General features: G+C 44.7%; 1 protein-coding gene across 3 annotated transcripts in view; it reads right to left on the minus strand.

The window, feature by feature from the left end:
- Positions 1-17,880, minus strand: part of HMGXB3 (HMG-box containing 3) — a 1,885,602-nt gene that overhangs the window by 1,643,978 nt on the left and 223,744 nt on the right. For 2 of the 3 annotated variants that reach the window (XM_069654075.1, XM_069654073.1), the window contains one exon: positions 8,989-9,543. The exons of the other annotated variant lie outside the window; for it this stretch is intronic. In XM_069654075.1, coding sequence (XP_069510176.1) covers positions 8,989-9,543 — 555 coding nt within the window. The remainder of the gene's footprint in view (positions 1-8,988; positions 9,544-17,880) is intronic. 3 annotated transcript variants of the gene reach the window in all.

Consider the following 17,880-nt stretch of genomic DNA (forward strand, 5'->3'; position numbering starts at 1 on the left):
ACCTGGTTGACACCAGTCCTACCTTGTAACTCTTTCCTCCAGCCGCTCTGCAAGAAATGGTATCGGGCGAGCTGCCATTTTGTCTGGCGCGGCGGCCATTTTGTCGAGCTGTGTGCCACATGCCGAAGTCATGGTGCCTGGCTCGCTGGAACCAGCCCAGTCCAAGACGCTTGGTGTTGGAACAAAAGGCCTATCCCGCACCTCAGGCCGTGACCTGGCAGGCGTATTGCCCTCGGCAGAGCTGCCGGTAGTGCTGCGTGAAGGCACCCCCTCGGACATGATGCCGGTACTAGAGTGTTGCCCCTCGATAGTAACGCCGGTAAAAGAACCTTGCGCTCCCTCAGCGCTAACACTGGAAGGGTCCTGAGACCCTCGGTCGCGAGGCCGGTTGCTGGACTAGTCTTGGTATGTGTGCTGGTGCTAGAACCCAAAAGGTTCCTCCCAGTCGGGTGCTTCTTTGTGAAGGAGTCGCCTTTACGAGGTATGATGGTAAATAGATGCCTTTCCTTCGGCCTCGAGCGATGTTTGACAAAGTCCTTTAGGTCCTCGGAAGTGACTTCTGGAAGAGCTCCCTCCACATAGCTAGCCTGTTCTTCAGGGCCTGTGGAGTCAACCTTCCCAGCCATGGTGGGGGCCAAGGCAGCGGAGGCAAAGGGCATGGGGGTCGGATGTAGGGAAGAGCCCTTCACAGGCTGGACATCTGCTGAAGCCCGCTGAAGTCGACATGCGCCAGGGAGGAGCGTGGCGTTGGAGGACCAAGTACATAATTGAAGAGAAAAAGACAAAGATTGAAGAATATCCAGGGAAGAGCGCGTGGTATTACATGGCCGAAGCCAAACACAGGAGCGTTGCTGAATTCGGCCGGTTCCCATCGACGCGGAAAAGGGGATTGCGGAGTGGCGCCGGTGGGCGGAGTCAGGTGAGCGCATGCTACTCGGTCCGTGCCCTGCGCACCTCTGAATTTGAAGGGGAAGAAGATTTTTCTGGTGAAAAAGGTTCTGTCTCCAGTCCTTCGCGAGGAACGCCCATGCAGTATGGAGGAAAGGGGATGGGACGTAAGAGTATGTGCCGATGAGGTGACTGAACTCCAGTCCTACAAGGGTTCCCAGGCTATATTGAAATCTCCTAATAGTATCCCATTTCCATCCCATTGTAGGTAATCGCAGTTTGTTCGTGGGCAGTATTTAGAATCTGTTCCTTTTGTTGATATGATTAGAATCTGTTCCTTTTGTTGATATGAGGTACACCCAGCCAAGACGTTGCGTGAGCGAGCCCCTGGGTCACTCCTCTTTGGGCCCGTCCTATGTAGGCAGTCAATAGATATTTGTGTATTCTCCTTGCACGGGAGCAAGTCTGCAAAAATGTGGGTTATTGCATCTTTTAGCTGAGAGTCTAGGACCATTTCCGGTAGATTCTGCACCCTAATATTTGAGCGACGGGACCTATTCTCTAGATCTTTATATTTCAGTTCCAGGTTGCGCGTTGCCCTGGCCAGTTCTTCTAATGCAATGTCTGTCAATTTGCTTTCTTGTGAGAGAGCTTGTATTGCGTGTTCGTTAGCCTCAACCCGCTCCCAAGGGTAGCAACGTCTTTGCCAGAGTCTGTTAGCGATTGTTTAATTTCCATTGAAAAGGATGTAAACTGTGCTTGGAAGGTAGCTGAGAATTTATCTTGAAATGCTTGAAAGCTTGCGGTGAAGTGCTTTTTAGCCACCGCCATTTCCTCTTCTGAAGAGTCAATACTATGGAGCTGAGTAAGTCGTGCCACTGGACATGTAGGGGCTGTCACCAAGCACGTTGCTCCGCAGAGCTTTTGCAACGGATTATGTTTACCCTGCAAGTCTTTGGGAGGCGGTGAATGATGAGCTTTTTTCTTTCCCCTCGGCATATGACAGGTTATACCAACTAGCGTGAAAAAGCAGGGATTGGAAGTGCTGCTACATCGGTGTACGGAGGCGCTGTTCTAATGTTTTCACTACGTACATAGTTCATACCATGCTGCAACTCTTGTGTTTTGGACTGCAGGCGTATGCTATTACGTGCGGCCACACCCTATAATTTGGTCTTTTTAATAATAGAATCCACCAGGTTAGGCATATATTGATAATCTGTTGTAGGTTCCCCAGCAGTGATAGTCTGTTGTTGTTACTGTGCCATCAAATATGCCACTGCTGTCCAACTATGCTTTGCCAAAAGTTCTTACACGGATATCTGCATACTTCTCGACACCTGGGCAAGCGGCAATTAGACCATTTTACCACCTATATCCCCTTATTGAGCTTGCTGCCCAGTGGTCTGCTGCCGATTATGGAAAGCAACACTGAGGCCTGGAGGTAGTGCCATCCTTAATGTCCCAGAACTTCTCACCTGGCTATATTATTGGGGGAGAGCGCCTATGCGCACACCAGACCCTGTGCCATAAGTTTCCTCAGTCCCAGTCTAACGGATTCTGCATAGGCGCTGCCTGTGCAAAGTTATACACGTTACAAAAGGTCTACTGACCCAAATCTAATATGCAGGTTAGTGTTGACGGTACAGTTCCAAGTTAGTATTTTACTAGAGTTTCCTGCCGTTGTAAATATGAAGGTGCAGCCCGTCATCCCGCTTTCCTAATTAAATCAATACTGCGATGTCCATTTGTCCTTTGTTGCTACTTCACTGATCCAAGTGAGGGAAAGTCAAAGTTAAGGGGTAAAGCACTCTGTTGGTGGGGCACCGTTAGATCTCCCCTCCTTGCTGTTATTCCCGGGCTATCCCTTTGTCCATAGTCCTCCCAACGGTCCGCTTTGCAATGCAATGCGCTACACACACTTGCAGCATATGTGTTCCCAAGTAGCATGTGACTATTCCTGCTGAGGCGCGGCACAGTTTATCCACCTCCACCTGGGCTTCCCAGAGCCCGGCCGGCAATGACGTTCCTTGCAAGTCCCGCTCTGGTGTTGCAGCTGCAGGCACCGACAACCTCCTGTGTAGCGCGGAATAAAGCCAATCCAAGTCCCCGCTTACAATGCTGCTGGAAGTACCTCCACCCAAAATGTAGACAGGTCAAAAATCCAGCCGGGGCCCCAGTAGCCTCACTCAGATTATGCCCACGTAGGTGTCGGTACCACGCCCGTTACGAACGGGTGTGCTGGAGGCTGGTGTGCGAAGAAAAGCACAAAGCATTAAATCCGTCGTCATGCAGAACTCTGCGTCATGCCCTGATGTACTTTTAGTTTACTGCTGCATTCCGGAGCCATGTTATATATTCAGATGTTCTACATTATAGGGGTTTACGGCCACTTCCGATAGATGAAGTGTAGGGGAGACGTATAGACACGTCTTCAAGCAACAGCGACCATCCTGGAATCCTAAATCGCCTTCTTGTAACATCGCCTCGATGCCCTTGGGCTGTTTGTGCACTTTATACATTTTAAAAATAAAAAAATATATATATATTTGAGGCGGGGAGTGCCAGCAGGGATGCGGGAACCGAATAAACTTGCATGGGCTGAGAGCCCACGACACTCAGAAAGTAAGCCTGTGAGAGGACCAGCACACTGGGAAGAGTCAGAGAACACTGACATTTTATAACTATAGAGAAAGAGAACCTGGAAGGTTGCAAGCACTGAATTGAATCTGGGGAAATTGTTAGAGGAAGAGGAAACCGTATGCAAGGCATTGTAAAGGTTATGAACTGTGTTTTGGGACACTGATGAACTTTGTACATAAGAAAAAGAGATCCAAGTGATTAGGCCAGGCAGAAGCCGAAGACCAAGGCCATTGCTCTGCCTTCTCCTTTTTGTAGATTTTTCTAGTGGTAGGGCCAGTTAGCTTATAGGATTTGACTCAGGACTATTTATTTTTAGACATTGACAAGCACCCTTAGTTTTTGTTTCATTAGGTAGGGAACTTCACTTAGTGGTAGGGCTAAATTGACATGCTTCTTTTTATTTAAATAAAATTCCTTGAATATGGCACATAATAGTCCGAGTCCTTCTTCTGGTTCGCCACAGTGCTAACAAATGCACTGGTTGAGAAAATAGAACATTTCTGCTAGAGATTCACAATTTTTAGTCCAACGGAGATCAGACCAAGATCATCAGAAATTAGAGGGTAGTGAAACAAAGAGGAAGTACCCTCGTATTCAGAAATGACATTTACTGTAGTGCTCTGATCCATGCAGAGCATAGCCAACTTGGACATACTCCCTCTCAGAGACAAGACACCGTAAAACCCCTCCAACAGTGGATATGCCAGTTAGGCATATATAGAAAAAACATTCAGCAAGACAAACAAGGGCAAAGTAAGCTTTTTGAAATACATACAAAAACAGAGGAATGATTAGGTTTGCTAAAGGTCACTTACAACCCAACATGCAAGCCTTCACGAAGGTTGCTTGGAACTTGCAAAGGATTCACCAAGAAGGCAAACTGCAGGCAGACAAAATATTCTTAGGAGTTCCACTGATAATCTAAGACAACCAAACAATCTGCAACAGATGTGTGAAGAACAGACTGAACACCCCTCACCACAGAAACGGATCCATGTCCCATTCAACACAAACTACACCAACGCAAAACCTGTGGACACATGACATAATCATGCACAATTCACCCATGATACAATTTGAAACATTCTACATCTACAACTAAGACCAGAACATCTCCCAACATGTTTATCTCATTGTGTGTACAAAATGTGCGTCTGTTTTGTTTCTATGAAGCAAAACAGAAGAGACCCAGAAAGAAAGAGTATGCATCAATCACAAAGAAACCAGTATTTCGTTGGCCCAAGACATACCTTGCACATCCTATGATCGCCAATTATGCATTGTAATTATGACACAGAAATAGGAGGACTTGGGATTTTAAAATGAAGCACAGACCAGATAAATTGATAGCAGATCTGAAGTGAGAAAAAGGTTGTATAGCTCACAACCTAAAGTAACATACTCCCTCCAACCCCCTTCCGTACCCCACCTGCAGATCTCAGCCAGCCAACCAAACATGCACACACATATCTACCTCTTCATAATATCTGCTGTCTCCCTATTTTTTACAAGGAAATCAAAAACCTGTTTGACAAATCACGCAGATGTTATTTTCTCTTTGTATAATGTAACAATATGTCTCAGTTGTAGGTGAACAGTCTGAAGAAGCAACAAATGCCCTTACAAAATTTCTAAAAAAATAAGTTCTAGCCTAATAAACATAATTCCCTCTATATTGCTTACAGCCTGTTGCCTTTTAAAAAAATATATAAAATAGGCTACACCCTTTCTAACAAATGTATCATAATGAGGAAAAGCACATATCCCCACTGTGCTAAAGTACACAGTGTGACGAATCACAGGATCTCGTCACTGCTTCTGAAGGGGCAGCCCATTCCCATGCGGCCATAGTGGTGAGGCCGCTACCTGGTAGTCACCCGGTGGGTGGTACTCAGCAGGTGTAGCTCATGGTAGGGGAAACCCCATTTTGGACCAGTGAGGACCATATCAGGAGAACGCAGTATGCCCACCAATCATCTGACCCTAGGTCCCCTCCCTACAATAACCCCATCTCTCCACCTCCTCCCTCTCCACTCCTACCCTCAGATACCATGTACTTTTGTATCCCAGCAAATGTAGGGAATGCTTAGATGAGGAAGATCTCTAGTGAGTTGAAACATCATAACTCTTTTAGTACTGAGACGAGGAGGAGGAGGCACGGAGCAGTACAGAGTACCAGAACCGATTTCACCATTCTAGTGGTTATTGAAAGCCGACTGGTAGAAGCCATGTTAGAAGAAAAGAAGGACTTGAGGAAGTGTCAGGCCCTCCCTGGAGGAGCTGCGAGAGCAAGCACAGACCAGGATGGAAGGCAGAAGCTGACCGGGAAGCAGAGAACAGAGGGAGAGAGTCTGAGGATGGTCCAGGACGTGTGGACCATATGACCAGCAGGCGGGCTGAGACGCAGGGCACCCCTGAGGCACGGGGGGAGTGCGCAGGGAAGAAGCTGTGTGCTGGTAAGAAGGAAAAGACTGCAGAGCCGGCCAGCGCGAGAGAGGCACCAGAACACCATTGGAGCCCGGTGACTGAGCTGAGCTGCCCCAGAGGAGCAGACACGCACAGTAAGGCATGTGGGTAGCATGAGAGGTCCTGGAGCCCAAGGAGATGGTGGCACAGGCTATGAGGCTGTGAAAAGAGGGTCAAAAACCCTGAAACCATGTGAGAAACGGTGTATGAATGTTCCCCGTTGTCCGGCAGGGAACTATTGCACGAGTTGAAACGGTTGAACGGACATGGGCTAAGGCTTGGCAGGAGAGTGAACCGAGCCTACAAAGTGGGAGACTAAAATCAGGATTGCAAGTCTGGGACCCTCACCCAAATAAAGAGTACTGTAAAACTGATGGATAGTACATGCAATACTTGGCAGGTGAGTAAACCAAGTCTGTGTGGGACACCATAGCCTGGGAGTGCATACAGGCTGTTCTTCGTTATAGTGCCAGATGGGAGGAAACTAGGTCTACCAACCAGGATCAGGGACTCACCACAGCTTGGGGAGTGTATCCAGGTTGTTGTTGTTATTCATCGCAGTCCCTAGTAGAGGGAAATCCAGTTCTGCCAACCAGGGTCAAGAACCCACTTCAGTTTGGCGACACATCCAAACTCCTTTTGTTTTTGAAACTGTGCCTGGTGAAAAGGAACCAGGTTTGCCAATCAGGGTCATGGACCCAGGAACAGAAAAGAAGCCCGAGACGGGCCAATAAGGTGACGGGGATCGCCCCAGCAATTGTTGAACTTTTCAAGGAGTCTGAACAAAGCCAGAGAAGGGAGATAATCTCCAATACTTCACGATCTGAAGATTCCAGAACTGTCTTTTGTCCAGGGGGAAGGGTGTGGGATGAATTTGATGATGTCATCACTTCTCTCCCGGAGGTAGCCTCTCCTCATGTGGCTAGGGGACGGCAGCCGCTACCCGATCCAGACCCTGGGGGGTGGCTATGCGAGGGAGGATCACATGAGGGGAGGCGATCCTCAAGGGGAGGGACAGACATCAGATGAGACATGGTATCCCCGTTCTGATTTAGGGCTATCCCCTCCATTCCTTATGGCTTAATGGCATATTGTGATCACCCCCTTCAACAACCTGCAAAACCTGCTGACGGCTTCCTTCAAAACTTTAACAAATAGAATGGAAAGATCTGACTATCAATCCCCTGTGTATGGATCCTATGAAAATACTGTCACGAAGAAGAGGAATGGAGTTGCGAGGATCCCTAGAGCACAGAAGCCAACGCTGCACTCTAGTCATTGGGGAGAAGAGCGCAATGCCGGGATATTTAAAAACCCAACATCTGAAGAAAGGGAGAGAAACACTGACAGGGGCCGGCATCTCCCGTCAGGTAGAGCGAAGGCCCGGGAAGAGCTGTGCTGCAGTCGAGACCAGGCGGACAGCGGGAAGGGAGGGAAGTGCTAGCGGAACGAAGACAACTGCAGGAACCGTTGTTCCCAGTATGTGGAAGAACCGGAGGTCAGGCAACGTGAGGCCCGGGGCAGCATGAGGCTGTCAGAGGACACCGGGAATTAGACGAGCAGAGAAGAGGGAGCGGGGAGCTCCACCCATCCGTCGATGAGCAGCAGCAGCCGAACAGCACAATGCACGCCAAAGCTACTACAGCAGGCCGGTGAACCCAGCAGGAGGAGGTGGGACATTGGGACGCTTAACGGCATATGTCGCAGAAGCAATAAACGAGTTGATTGAGAGAGTGAAAGGCTTTCAGAAGTGGAAAGAAAGCCAGGAACTGACAAGCAGAGGGTCGTGGACCCAAAACATGAGAAACATATGAAAAAAGCTGGGGCCTAACAAACTGTGCAAACCTGGGACCCAAACCCAAAGTGAAGAAGCTGAATGTAAAAGTCCTGGCAGGAGAGTATACCAGTCGAACTGCGTATTTGGAACTCAGACACATAACAAACTATAGAAAAGAGCCTGGCTTGGGAGTATACCAGATGTCTTGCAAGTCTGACCAGCATCCTAATTTGTGTGAAAAAAGAAATCCCAAGGAAGAGTCATGCACTTAGAATTTTGCACCGAATATTTATGAGAGAACCTAGCAGGAGAGTATACAAGTTGTTTGTGTAAAGGAACTATGTGAGAAAAACTGGAAGGAGTCCAACACCCAAGTTGTGATACCTTAAAAACCAGAATCCCAAGCAAGATCCACGGCCTTAGGATTTTGAATTGCAGTGAAAATAGAAAAGATCTGGGTAAGGGAGTCATTTCCCTTGCAGTGGATTGCAACACCAAGAGGAGAGGGTTACCCTCTCGGCTATAAAGAACTTGGCTATTATTTTGAACTTTTGTTTTCGTGGAGAGAAACCTGGGGAAGGGAGCCATTCGCTGGAACTGTGAACATTATCCATTTGGAAATGTTGTTGGAGTTCCAACTTTTTGTTGAACTTGAACATTTGTGCATTTGTCAAGCCAAAGACAGCACTCTTAAAACAAAAGTGTTACTTTTAGAATGCAAGGGCTAGAAAAGGATTTAAGACACAGGACATTTTTGCTTTGGACATCTTGACACAGGACAGACCCTTTGTTTTGGCTCAGGTAGGGAAATACCTCGTAGATTAGGGACAGTAAGGCATTTACCAAACCCTTTATCATTAATAAAAGTCTATAACCACAATCATGATTCCTCTGTGTCTGTGTCGCATTCCTGGTTCCTCACAGGTGCCACTCCCTTTGGGCTAGAAAGACTATTTTTTGTTTAGTTTAAACTGTGAAGGACAAAGTAGGATTCTGACATTGGACATTGAGACTTTTGCTTTGGACATTCTGACACTAGTTATTTCAGTTGTAACAGGGAAACCCCTCTTAGAGTTAGGGCGAGATAAGGTTTTCTTTTCCTTTTAACACTTGAATAAAATATTCTAATAATCAGTATGACGCCTCCGTGTGAGAGACCTACATTTGCGACCTTACAACAGGCAGAAGTAAAAACAGACAGTTGCTTGTCTCACCTGCTTGCTCATAACTGTCAGAACAGACACTCCATCTTGCATCTGTGAACGGGACAGGTTAATGCCATTGTTGGGAATTCCGTTGGTGCGTTCAGTCAATGCCTCTTCCATGGTGGCTACATAGGTATGGCCATCTTCTAAATTCATGGTGGCGTCATCCAACATGAGGTCTGTGCTTGCTTTTTCATTCATGGAACCAAGGTAGGCTGATAGGGTTTCTGAGGTGATTACCTCCTGCACAACATCGGACTGCTGGAAGGAAGGGTCCTCCTCACCCATCCCTTCAATTGTGATGCATTGTTCAGACACACTGGTGTGCTCTGTGCCCAGGGACAGGATGCTCTGCTCAGTTTCACACAAAGAGCTGCTCGGGCTACTGTTGGCTTTGACCTCTCCACCCGAGGCATGATGGTTGTGCACCATATGCACCTCTACATGCTGCCTGCTGTCTTCATGAAGACTTGTTCCTGGGATTATGATAAAATCTGAGCGAGGCAGGATCTTGCGGAATCCTGGAATGTCTGGAACTGCTGCAGATCGGGTGGATTTGAGGTTCTGTGTACAAAATGAAAACAGGAGAACAAATAACTGCTGAGAAGGAAGTTAATATGACAAACGAAAATAGTGAAAACAGGAGCAAACGTAAGGGGATTTTAATAAAAAGGACACACAAGGAAATCAAAAATACAACACAATATAATGCCTCTTGTATTGCCTCGGCATACTGACAGAGAGAATGGGATTTGGTGGAAACGTTTATCTGGGAGATAGGGGATGAAGGATTACTAGTACAACAACTACTTACTGGTACCAGTTGACTCCCTGCAGACTCATTGGAAGATTTTAAAGCATACGATTACATGGGGATTAAATAACCTATTTAATTAGACCACTAGGCCGAGCAGTTCTTGAGGGTCGGCTATGAAAACAAATACAAGAGTTCATAAGATACCAATCACTCCAAGTAAGTGCTGCATAAATCAATTTATATTCCTGAACCTAGCGAGGTGGGAGGCAAAGTATAAGGTGTCCTCCAAGAAGCAAATCTCTGTGCTGATCTTTCTTTAGAGTGCCCTGTTGCAGGATAAAAGCCACATGCTTTTGTATTGTTCTTTGCTGCTTGAATACCGAGGAGACAAACTGAAGAGATCAATGCTTAGGGCCAGAGAAACCAGGCAACACAATTCACAAATTGCAAGGTGGCAGCCTCATAGGTGTTGAAAAATATCGCCATGTGATTACATCTCCCCACAACCCCAACTGGCCTGCTCAGCAAACTAATGCCTGAAAAACAATATTGTAATATGAGCTAGAGGCTAAGGAGCCTCACATCAACACGAATGCCACCTCATGGGACACATGACGCCTTCTGTTCCCACCGCCATCGGGCCTATGAATAAAATGATGTACAGTGAAGTGGGGCAGTGGGGATAAACAAACTGTAGACACAAATGACAGGTGTGGTGGTGACAGACCAACAAATGGATGGGCATTAGGACTATAGAGGTTAGGAAACAAGCAGGAGTGCACTCGTACACATTCTCCTGACAGAAAGTGTAGACTGATGTTGGTCATACTGAATCCAAGCGGCATAAATGAGGGCAGCTTTACCACTGAGGGCTCGGAGATAAAGAACTTGCAATGCAATAAACAATAAGAGAAAGAAAAGTCAACCAGAAAGAATTCAAATATCGATAATACTGCCCTACTCTTGCTTCATATAGCCTCATGGGCTACGATTCTCCGGATGCACTTTGTGGGTCTGTACTTGTGACCGGCTTCTTCTCCGTAAGGGCTCATTTAACCTTCTTTGCATTGATCGAAGATAATATGCTAACACCTGCTGATTGAAAATTATCAGTACGATACGCTATCCAGGCAGTGCAAATCTATTTGGGACGATAAGTCTTCTGTTAGACACATTAATATTAGATGGGACATGCGTTGTCATGTGGACACATGCCAGTGACTCCCCGATATCACCTAAACCCCGTAATACACCTTTTGGTGACCTCTACACAGTGTGCAACTGTTTTCCCCTATGGGATGTCAAATAAGGAAGAGACGAAAGCATTTGTTACAATGAATACTACTTCTCGCGTGCTTAAATCTAACAGACTATTCTGATGCACATACTTGATAAAGCAAATATAAATCAAAGATGAATATGTCTGGCATTCACCGGATACTAAATCAAGGTGACAAATTATACATGTATTAAATCAGATTAATCAGCTGCCAGATCAGCCTTAAAAGTTCTGGCATTTGCAATAAATGCCACTGAGATGATAACATTTTTCAGGATCTCTGAAAAACAACACAATAAAAGACAGGTGCTGTCGAACTGGCTACCTGGTGAAATGAATAACAAGAGTACTGCATAACATTGAGCCAATCTTGGAACTATAAAAAGCTCACATGAATCTAGACTTGCAACCCAACAAGAAAGATGCTCCTTATCCACAGATTCTGTGCTTCCAATACCATTGATTAGCACAGCAAATATTACTAGCCAGAAAAACCTGATCCATTTGAGATCCAAACCAAAAGGAATCTACTCAAGAGACTATTCCACAGACAGCACTATGAAAAGCGCCTAATTCCTAAAACTAAAGCCAGCTTTTACAGAAACAGGGCCTACACTATGGAATAGTAAAACTGGCATCTATGTCAATTACCATAAATGGAAAATCTAGATAATTCTACGCACTTGAACATTTAACCAAGTTCTAGGAAAGGTAACAGGAAAATTAAACACATACATTAAATATATGCAACAAGACATACACATACATTAAATATATGCAACAAGACACAAGGATTAGAGGTATTACAGAGGGTGAGGAAAAGACTTAGGGAGATTTTTCTTAAGGACTCTGTTGACCCTTGGAAATGCCAACATGTAGTGCATGTTCGGGGCTTCCACCAGGTGACGTGTCAGGAATCAGGGTTGGCACAGGCGTGGAGTGCTAAAATACACCTATTGAGACATTATGTGCTGGAAGGATAAGAAACTTCAGTTCCCAGCATCCTTTGTGTTATTTTGTAGTTTGGCCCGTGCGCGCCTTGCCAGCTGTACTGCATCAAGAATCAAGGCAGCTTAAAGGCAGGCAACGGCGGTGGGCAGGTGTGGCTTATTGTTGATTGGGAGCAGGAGTCAGGCTGTCGCGTTCGGCAACAGGAGGAAGGCGTCCCCGTGCGACGAAACGAGATGCAGAGGAGGAACGCTTGATCGCACGCGTTCACAGTGCGGTAGGAGCAGGAGGGGCGCTGAGTAGCCGGCAGAGACAACGCTTGCTGTCCTTCGTCTGGGAAGTCCCACGGGGCTCCCAGACTCAAGATAAGTACTCGTGAGGGCAATATATTTCCTGAACTGCTTGGAATGATTTACCGCTGTGTCATTATTTGTCTGGGAAGTCCCATGGGCTCCCCAGACCTGAGATAAGTAACGCCCTAATCACTTTGAATTCAATCCGTATGAGAAACGAAAGTGTGTTAGTTACTCGTATAATTCAAGAAATTTTCCAATCTCGTATGGGTTAATGCAAGAAGTACTGCATATGGACAATGACATTTCACTAGTGCCAGGAACTAAAGGAAATGCATTTATGTTGTATCTTGCTAACGCTGCCCGAAGGGCCATGTGTATTGTCTAATCATTTTGGGAAGCTTTCCCTTATGTGTGGTCATATTGCTTGCTTATGTGTTGTATGGGAATGAGATTTCAGAGTAGGATACAGTACACGTATTAAGGTGTGCTATTCAGGAATCAGGTATATGTTAATTGTGCAGGCGATTGTTCTGTTCATTCTATGTGATTTAGAGTAGGGTTTTTTCCTGTGTTTTCCCAGTCCCATCCACCTTAGGAGTTTCCTTATCCTCTTTCCGGTGTTCCTAATTTCCCCTCCCTATCCACAACCTCTCCCTAACCCCTCTTCCCCCCCATTGGCTGCCACGTGGCGACCTGTTTACTAACTCAGGCGACTGTGCCAACCACGGTGGGAGGGTCGAGTTCATTCGGCTTCCGTGGTTCGGTGGAGAGTGTCGATCTCTCTTCCTTCCAGTTAGTGTGATTGTGACATGACGGCTGAATATCGCACTAGTAATGAGTTTGAACAGTCTGGCTTTAATTGTAGTGCAGTAGGTGGTACTAAGGTACACCTAGGCACGCACTAGCACACAAAGAAAGGTCTACAGAGTATACCCTTTATTATAAAGTCAAGTATCAAGAAACATCCACAGCATAGGTAGTCATTTAAAAATAGTCACAGGAATTATAAAAACAGAAAGTATGTAGAAAAGACAACAACAATTTAAATCACCAGCATAAACGCACAGGCAATGAAAATACGATTTTGGGAAACTTTAAAAGCACAAACATTTTTTTTTTTTGTAAAATCAATAAGTCCTCTAAGAAAAGTAAGTCATTATTTAGAAATAAAATAAATAAGTCAAGGCCCATAATTGGCAAACCTCTATATAAATAGGTATTCCATACAATTGCACAGACAAGTACAATCATTGGGTACTGTACAGTTAGTTTACAGAGTCTAAAAACCAGGTCCACAAACTTTAACAGGGGAAAGTCAGTAGGCATCCTGCTTTCAAACCTAAAAATAAGGTGGCTGGTGTAATCAGCAATACAGTAGAGTTTCAGAAACTGCAATCTTCCTTTGGGCGAACGAGGAGGTTCCCATCAGAGGAGTTTGAGACCCTGGTTACAATGACTAGCGGCCAAAATAGGAAGATTGCTATGAAGGAGAAAAATACTGTTGCATTGAATGTCGCGTGAAGGGGTCTTGGCGAATTACTGCACACAAAGACCCAAGACACTAGAGACACAGAAGCATCCAACAAGGAAGAGCAGCTACAGAGGTCAAAGTCCGGATGGCCAACAAAGGAGCAGGTTCAATTGAGCAGCAGCAAAACAATGCCACTCGGGTTAAAGGCGGCGGCAGGGGCTTCAACTCCAGATTCAGTTATAACCACTGATCCAGGAAGCTTCTGGGAAGGAGACAGAACTATAAGGGTGTAGCTGGAGGCTCAAGTTGATCCCATTGGAGAATTAAGTGTCTGCCTCAGGGTTCCCTTGTACAGAGAGGCAGTGTTTAACCCTCATGAGTATCGAGAGTCAGTACCACAAGGATCCTGAAGAAGTCTCATCTCCCCAGCACCTTTCACAAAGGTCTATGTAGATTTCCTAGAATGTCTCTGGTCCCTCCAAAAAAAACACACAAAAACACACACACACACACACACACACACACACACACACACACACACACCCCCTAAGCCCCCACCCAACCCCCCCCGCCTAACCCTCCCCCGCCTACAATCACTGTCTGTGCACCTTTCAAAGTTTTGGCGTCCATCCAATCAGTATTTTTCAGCCAAACCCTGCTTTTGCAGGAACATTCACAGGAATATGGTTTGAGTTGTTATCTGGCACAAACCAGATTCCATTCCCTCAGAAATGTCAATGTGAGCTCTGCTCAGAGCTCCCATATGCAGAAAAGCCAAAACGGCTGTCCCTCGTGTTAAAACAACACAAAGGACCATTGAGAAAAAGACAAAAGCACAGGACTTAACAATAGCTCCCCAATGTGTTTCAAATCACCCATGGCTCATCGTCCGGAAATCAACTTTCTTGTCCTCCCTAGTATTCACTGAGGAACAAGGTATTAATTAGTTGTTGTGAACAGCCTAGTTTGTCTGCAGAAACTAAAACAAACATATAAGATAATCTTTACCTAGTGTTAAATTCTCAGAAGCTAAAAGAGACACTTCTAAACAGCTTTTTAAGTATTCATGAGTCAACCATAACCTTAGAACAAATAAATACAAAACCCGACTCCTTTAACAAAGAATTAAAAGCAACCAAATTGAGAAGACTAAGAAAAGATGCTTTTTTATTACACACTAGCAAGGTAAGTCTCTGTTCCGATTTGCTTATCGCTTGATGTGCCCTGCACTCTTTAAGTAAATTGCACTGAGAATGGGCGTGTGTGTGGCTGGTTGACATACCCCGAAGAGGCAGGAGAGAGTTGGTGTGCTGTGGCATACTGGGACCTACTGTGCTCTCTCCCCACCTGTTACCTCACCATGGCGTGGTGCAGTTCGTTGTGGTGCACTACGATGCAAATGTCCCAGAAACCAAGCATTCAAGGGTTGAGGACCGGTCATTCTATGACCACATTGATATTTTGCCTATTTCAGGCAACCGTCTCACGTGTGAAGGTGCTGAAATACGGTAAAGGGGTGGGGTGTACAAATGTCATGAAGCCAGTATTATTCAGCGGGTCCTAACGGGGAACTCTGCAAAATGTAGTGCAGATTGGTAAAACGGTGTGGAATTGTATAAGGAACTATGCTTCGCAAACCCAGCCACAAAGCCACACATGTTCACTTTTATAAATATAGATAGATGTGATAGTGTATACGTTTGCAAGATGCCTATAACCAGTCTTGCCAATCATGCACGGCTAAATCATCAAAATATAGTACATCATCTTCATATGTTTCAAGTGGCTAGGTTGAAGAACTGGCCTCGGCCTCAGCTACATCAAAGACAACAAGTACTAAAAATGAAAGACCACCAACTAGAACCCTTGTACAGGTCAGTCAAACTCCATCAGAGTCGGAATTAAGACAACTTGGATTTGTTTACAAGAAAATATTCAGCCAGACCAGAAGAAATCTTCCCTGAAAGATCCAACAGATGAAAAACATTAGTAATCAATTTGTCAGACCTATATATTAGTATGTTTCATGCTTGAATTTTAAATAAAAGCATTTCCTTTGCTCCATTATATGATTCAAACATCTTCAAAGAAGAAGTTGACTTATTTCCTTAAAATAGTTTAAGTTGACATATGTCTTCTCTATCTCGGAGAAAGAGAATATTTAAAATTAGAGAAAAAGGGGAATATCAAAGAAAATAGTTTAAAAGAAATAATGTTTACCCTCCTGTTCAGAAGTGTACTGTGGAGTATTTTTCCTGAAGTCACTTTGGAGGAACTTCAAGAGAATTGACTTTTCCTTAGAGGCGATTTTAGTTATACTGTGATATCGCACGTTCAGATACAATATGCAAAAGTAACGAGATAAGGGTGGGGCTCTCTGGTAATCATGAATACAACAGATGATTTAGACTATCCAACAAATGAGTCATGAAACTTTATGTCTACCATTGGAACATGATCCCACTGAAGCTATACAATGTTCTATTCAAAACTATTTGGATAAAGTGGAAAATAAAGGGTGGATCTATCTGAATGCTTGCTGCTTTTTCACATAATCCCATTCTATAATACCAGTATTTTACATTATGCCACCAATTTATAAAACTTTGACTAAGCCACCTGTCATCTAGTAGAAGGAGCTACTAACAGTATGTCAGGACCTTTGGCACCTTTTTGGATTGACATTTACAGCCACAAACAGAAAACCTATCTCAGAGTTGAGGGTGTCTTTCTGAAGAAAATTCAACTGAGCAGCTTTGACACAGTCTTTTTATTATTTGTATTTATAAACAGGTTTGTAACGCAAACCTACCTTGGGAACAACAAAGTGCTGTTCAGGTGAAGTAGCAAAACTTTGGCAGTGAGAGTTTAACAAGTCATCAAGTAAACAACAGTAATAATTATGATGGTGCAGCATATGGATGGGGGTTTGCCTAGGATAGTCGATTTTAGGTTATGTAAAGGTTGTGCTGGAAGAGCCAGCTTTTTCAGTTATTTCCTAAACCGAAGCAGTATTTGAGAATTCCAGAATGCCACTAGGATGGAGAGCAAGAGAACCAGAGCATAGAGCGAGAAGGACTATTCCCTAGTTTCCCCCCTGCAAGCCAGTCTAGTTTCAAGACTAGTGATGGTCTTACTGCAAAAAGACCATGTGTCGCCTGATGTTTTTTCTTTGGTAAATCAGATAGGCCGGCGTACCGGCGGTGGTTGCCTTATAGGTGAGGTGCATCGATTTGTACCAGTTCCGTGTCAAGATGAGGATGCAGTATAATTGAAGCAAGATGGAGGCAATATGGTCAATTTTCCTAGAGCCAGCGATAAGGAGAGCTGCGGCATAGCGGGCCGCTTAGTAAGCCTTTATACCTCCATACCCCATAGGGGGGCAATGGAGTGGTTAATTACAAGCATAACAATTAAATGCAAACAAAGTTTGCTTAATTACCTTCTTAAAACAAACACTGTAGAACAACTTTTTTGTAACAAATCACATTACTTACAAGTATGTGACAGTTTTGGGATTTGGATGGAAGAAGAGGGAATCTGCATTCCAAATTTTGTTTTATACAATTTTCAATACTACACATGAACTGATTATATTTACAATTACTGTCAATAGAGTCTGAACATTCCTTAAATGCTACTTCAAAAATACATTAGAAACATTAACCAGCACATATAATAAGTCAACAGATCAGAACAATTTCCTTCTGATCACAAGCTTTAACTCCAAGAATACAATGGAAGGTCTTACATGTGGTCAGCTACTTCATAACAAACAGATTGTGTAGGATGACTGAGAATAAAGATTTTCCATAATAACTTACTAGAAAGTCTTAATTCTATTACAGACACGGAGGCTCACATTAGGCTCACATTATGCTTCTCTTTCTTGGCCTTAAGTCCTTAAGACAAATAATAAACTCCATTTCCCAGAAGGCTTGTTGAAAGTTCATCTCGAGGCCACCAACACGTGACCTGGGTCCTCCAATGGGTGTCTGAGTCCCCTCATAAACAGTCTTGAACATGATGCAACTTCCTCTTTCTCTCTCCTCCAACCGTGAGTTCTTCCTCGCCCTCTTGAAGGGAAGAAGGTATCTGAGCGATCCTGCCAGGTGTTGTGTTGATCCCTAGATTGTTGAGGTTTTCGATC

Source organism: Ambystoma mexicanum, chromosome 3q (assembly GCF_040938575.1).
Source record: "Ambystoma mexicanum isolate Mex_15411 chromosome 3q, UKY_AmexF1_1, whole genome shotgun sequence".
NCBI lineage: Eukaryota > Metazoa > Chordata > Amphibia > Caudata > Ambystomatidae > Ambystoma > Ambystoma mexicanum.